This window comes from Rhagoletis pomonella, unplaced genomic scaffold (assembly GCF_013731165.1).
Source record: "Rhagoletis pomonella isolate Grant_MI unplaced genomic scaffold, Rhpom_1.0 Rhpom_scaffold_00006, whole genome shotgun sequence".
Lineage (NCBI taxonomy): Eukaryota > Metazoa > Arthropoda > Insecta > Diptera > Tephritidae > Rhagoletis > Rhagoletis pomonella.
The window spans coordinates 21,876,093-21,878,945 of record NW_023458560.1 but is presented as its reverse complement, the minus strand read 5'-3'; the positions used below and the strand labels follow the sequence as shown (position 1 = coordinate 21,878,945).

The following is a 2,853-nucleotide window of genomic DNA, read 5'->3' as shown; positions in this document are numbered from 1 at the left end:
ATTTCAAGCTGTCTAAATTTATGCACATGCATGTGTATACATGTGGAATTGTAAACACATTTACATGAAAAGAACACTGCAATCAGACGATATATGTAGCTTTTAACTATAGTAGATGTATAATGGATAGAAGTAGATGAAGAAAAGGACTAGTTCGGATAGCAATTCAAAATTAGTCAGACTTTGCATGCCCATATACCTATCCATATTTAACCCATTCTGGGCCACATAGGAACAAGTTTTTGTTATTTTTATGGCATAAAAAGTCAAACCAATCCAAGACCATTGGTAAGGCTTCGCACTTTGGAGGATCTCATATTTCTAATTCTGGATGGAAACAATTATCTTTCTTCAAAGTGCATAAGTCTAAGGGTCAAAACATAGTGGAGCGGCGAGCAAAGCGAAGAGCTAGCATCGAGCAAAGCTTCAATTACAAACTTGTATGTACGCTTTGCTCTTCACTATGCGCTTTCCCATTGAAATACATATATGCGTTTGAAATCGACCCTTTGCTCGATACTCTTTGCTCACCGCTCCACTATGTTCTTACCCTTATACGGATGCAATCACATACATAGCTTCGCGGAATTCTGGCATAAGCGTCTTCGCACCCACGTCACAAGTTTGAAAAAGTAGACGACTTTGTTTGTTTGGAAACCACCAATAATAATTTCAGCCTTGAAACCCAATGGAGAATCACTCTTGCCAACAAGTGCTACTTTGGACTGAGTAGGCAATGTAGAAGAAAAGTCTTCGCTCGTCGTACAAAAATTACACTCTATAAGTTACCCATCATGCTCGCGCTGGATGTACTACATATATATATATATGCCATCCTGCAATTTTTAGTTTTGCCAATTATTTTTCATGCTTTATTGGAAAATGTAATTTTATTACTCTGCCACTTGGGCAGCAGCGCAATCACTCTTGCGACAAAAATCCCTGGTGAACGAAAATTTTGATTGTATTGTCTGCTCATTGCCAAGCCAGCATCCACGTCTATCTATTTGCATGTTTATTTAGCCTTGCCAACACGAGTAGCAATACCCAACTATGAGATGTGTTGCGAAAATTTATTTTGGCAATTTCCTTTTCATAAATTTCTATATATGTATATTTCTTTAGTAGAAGTTCAATGTACCATTGCACTGTTGCAAAATTACATATTTGCTTAGATGTTCGTACTCGTATTTTCATTTTGACCATCAATTGTACAATGATCGGGCATGTATTCCACTCTCCGGACTTGTGCAAAATCGTTTGGTAAATTATATTGTGATCTTTCATTCAACTTAAAATGTAGGCTAGCATTTTATACATTTGTTTTAAGTAAGTTCACTTTAAGATATAAGTAGGATAATAAAAATTAAATTTTCACATATTTTCTATTATTAACCGACTTCGCAAAATGAGAAGGTTATCAATTTCCGCATGACTTAATCGATTTCTATAATTCTTTTTTCAATGGAAAGGTGTTACATCACAGGGGGTCCCATACTAATTTGAATTAAATCCGATCATTGCATCATGAAGAAATTAACGATAATCTTAAATTTTTATATGAGAATTGATATCGTTTTTGTTTTTTTGCTTAAAAATTACTTTTTCATTTTTAACTTATTCAAGCTAGATACAAAAAATATCTGTAATTTTCTTTTTAATACTGTCTTTTCTGTGCATCCTTTGCTGTCATCAATATCTAACTCACCAACAATTCACAGTTAATTGTCATGAAAAACGGTCAGCTGCAGGCCACAGGCGATTACAAGGAAATCGAATTGAAATATCCGCATATCGTTGCCAAATGGCAAACAGTAATTGCCAAAGTCAATCAGCAGGCAGAGGATGAAGAGAGGTAAGCAAGTACTACATTGTGCATGCAGGGCATATATTACAATTTGAAAATGATCTGTGTTATGATTACATTTTCTAAAATACCTAAAGTACCGACTATAAAAGTCAATGATATCAAATTCAAACTATTTAAATTGCTTTATTGAAAATTTGTAATGCTGCTGAAGTTTTAAAATATGGATCTAATGACCAACGTTTAGATATGTATGTATGTTTATGCATGTTTATGCATGTATACGCATGTATGCATAAATATTTCAAAACTTTCTTTCATCACTTCCAAATTCGCGTTTTGTAACTTTTGCGCAAAGTGAATTTTTGTCGAGGATGATGATGCTGAATTTTTCATCGTCGTCAACATCAGCTTCATTACACTTATTGTTTTCTTTGCATAATTTCTGGCGTAGCAACGTGGCTGCTGCAGGGAGAACAGCGCGTGAACGTTGGAAATTATACCAGAATGTTGCGAAATTAGGCCTGCAGCGCACAAAGTCCAGCAAAGTTGTGGCAACAAAAATAAAGGCGAAAGCAAAAGTAAATAACGCTCGTACAGAGTTGCGCGAAATTGTTTTGGATATGAATGAAGGCGTTGGAGGCGATATGGCTTCCGCTGGCGATGCAGTTGTAGCGATAACTGGCCGTGAAGTTGGTCTGGCAGCGATTGCTGACAAAGCTGACGACATGACTACTGCTGCGGTTGTTATGGACAACGTGGCTGAGTTTGAAGAAGTTGAGACTGTGGAGGATGAAGACGATGACGATGACGGCGACGGCAACGGCAACGGCAACGGCGATGACGATAGCGATGACGAGGACAATGAAGATGAAGAAGAAGATTTGATGCCTGTGGTGAGTTGATGTGATTGTACGCAGTCAGTGTTACAAGTAGTAATTATTTTGTAGTTGAGTGCTGTGCTGTGCTTTGAAGTTAGCCTAATATTTTTGTTTGTTTGCTGTTTATTTTGAAATAGAATTAGAAATTAGTTTTAAAACTAATTT

General features: G+C 36.5%; 1 protein-coding gene across 1 annotated transcript; it reads left to right on the top strand.

Moving 5' to 3' along the window:
- Positions 1-1,730: 1,730 nt before the first annotated feature.
- On the top strand, positions 1,731-2,712 carry LOC118741821 (trigger factor-like). The gene is made up of 2 exons (XM_036473795.1): positions 1,731-1,855; positions 2,262-2,712. The coding sequence occupies exons 1-2, from the start codon at positions 1,731-1,733 to the stop codon at positions 2,710-2,712; spliced, it is 576 nt and encodes a 191-aa protein (XP_036329688.1).
- Positions 2,713-2,853: the final 141 nt, after the last annotated feature.

What these genes read in the sequence shown, in the direction of transcription:
- LOC118741821 (XM_036473795.1), top strand. Translation starts at nt 1,731, where the DNA reads ATGAAAAACGGTCAGCTGCAGGCCACAGGCGATTACAAGGAAATCGAA. An exon ending in CAGGCAGAGGATGAAGAGAG is followed by an intron (nt 1,856 to 2,261) that starts GTAAGCAAGTAC and finishes TTTCTGGCGTAG; the next exon opens with CAACGTGGCTGCTGCAGGGA.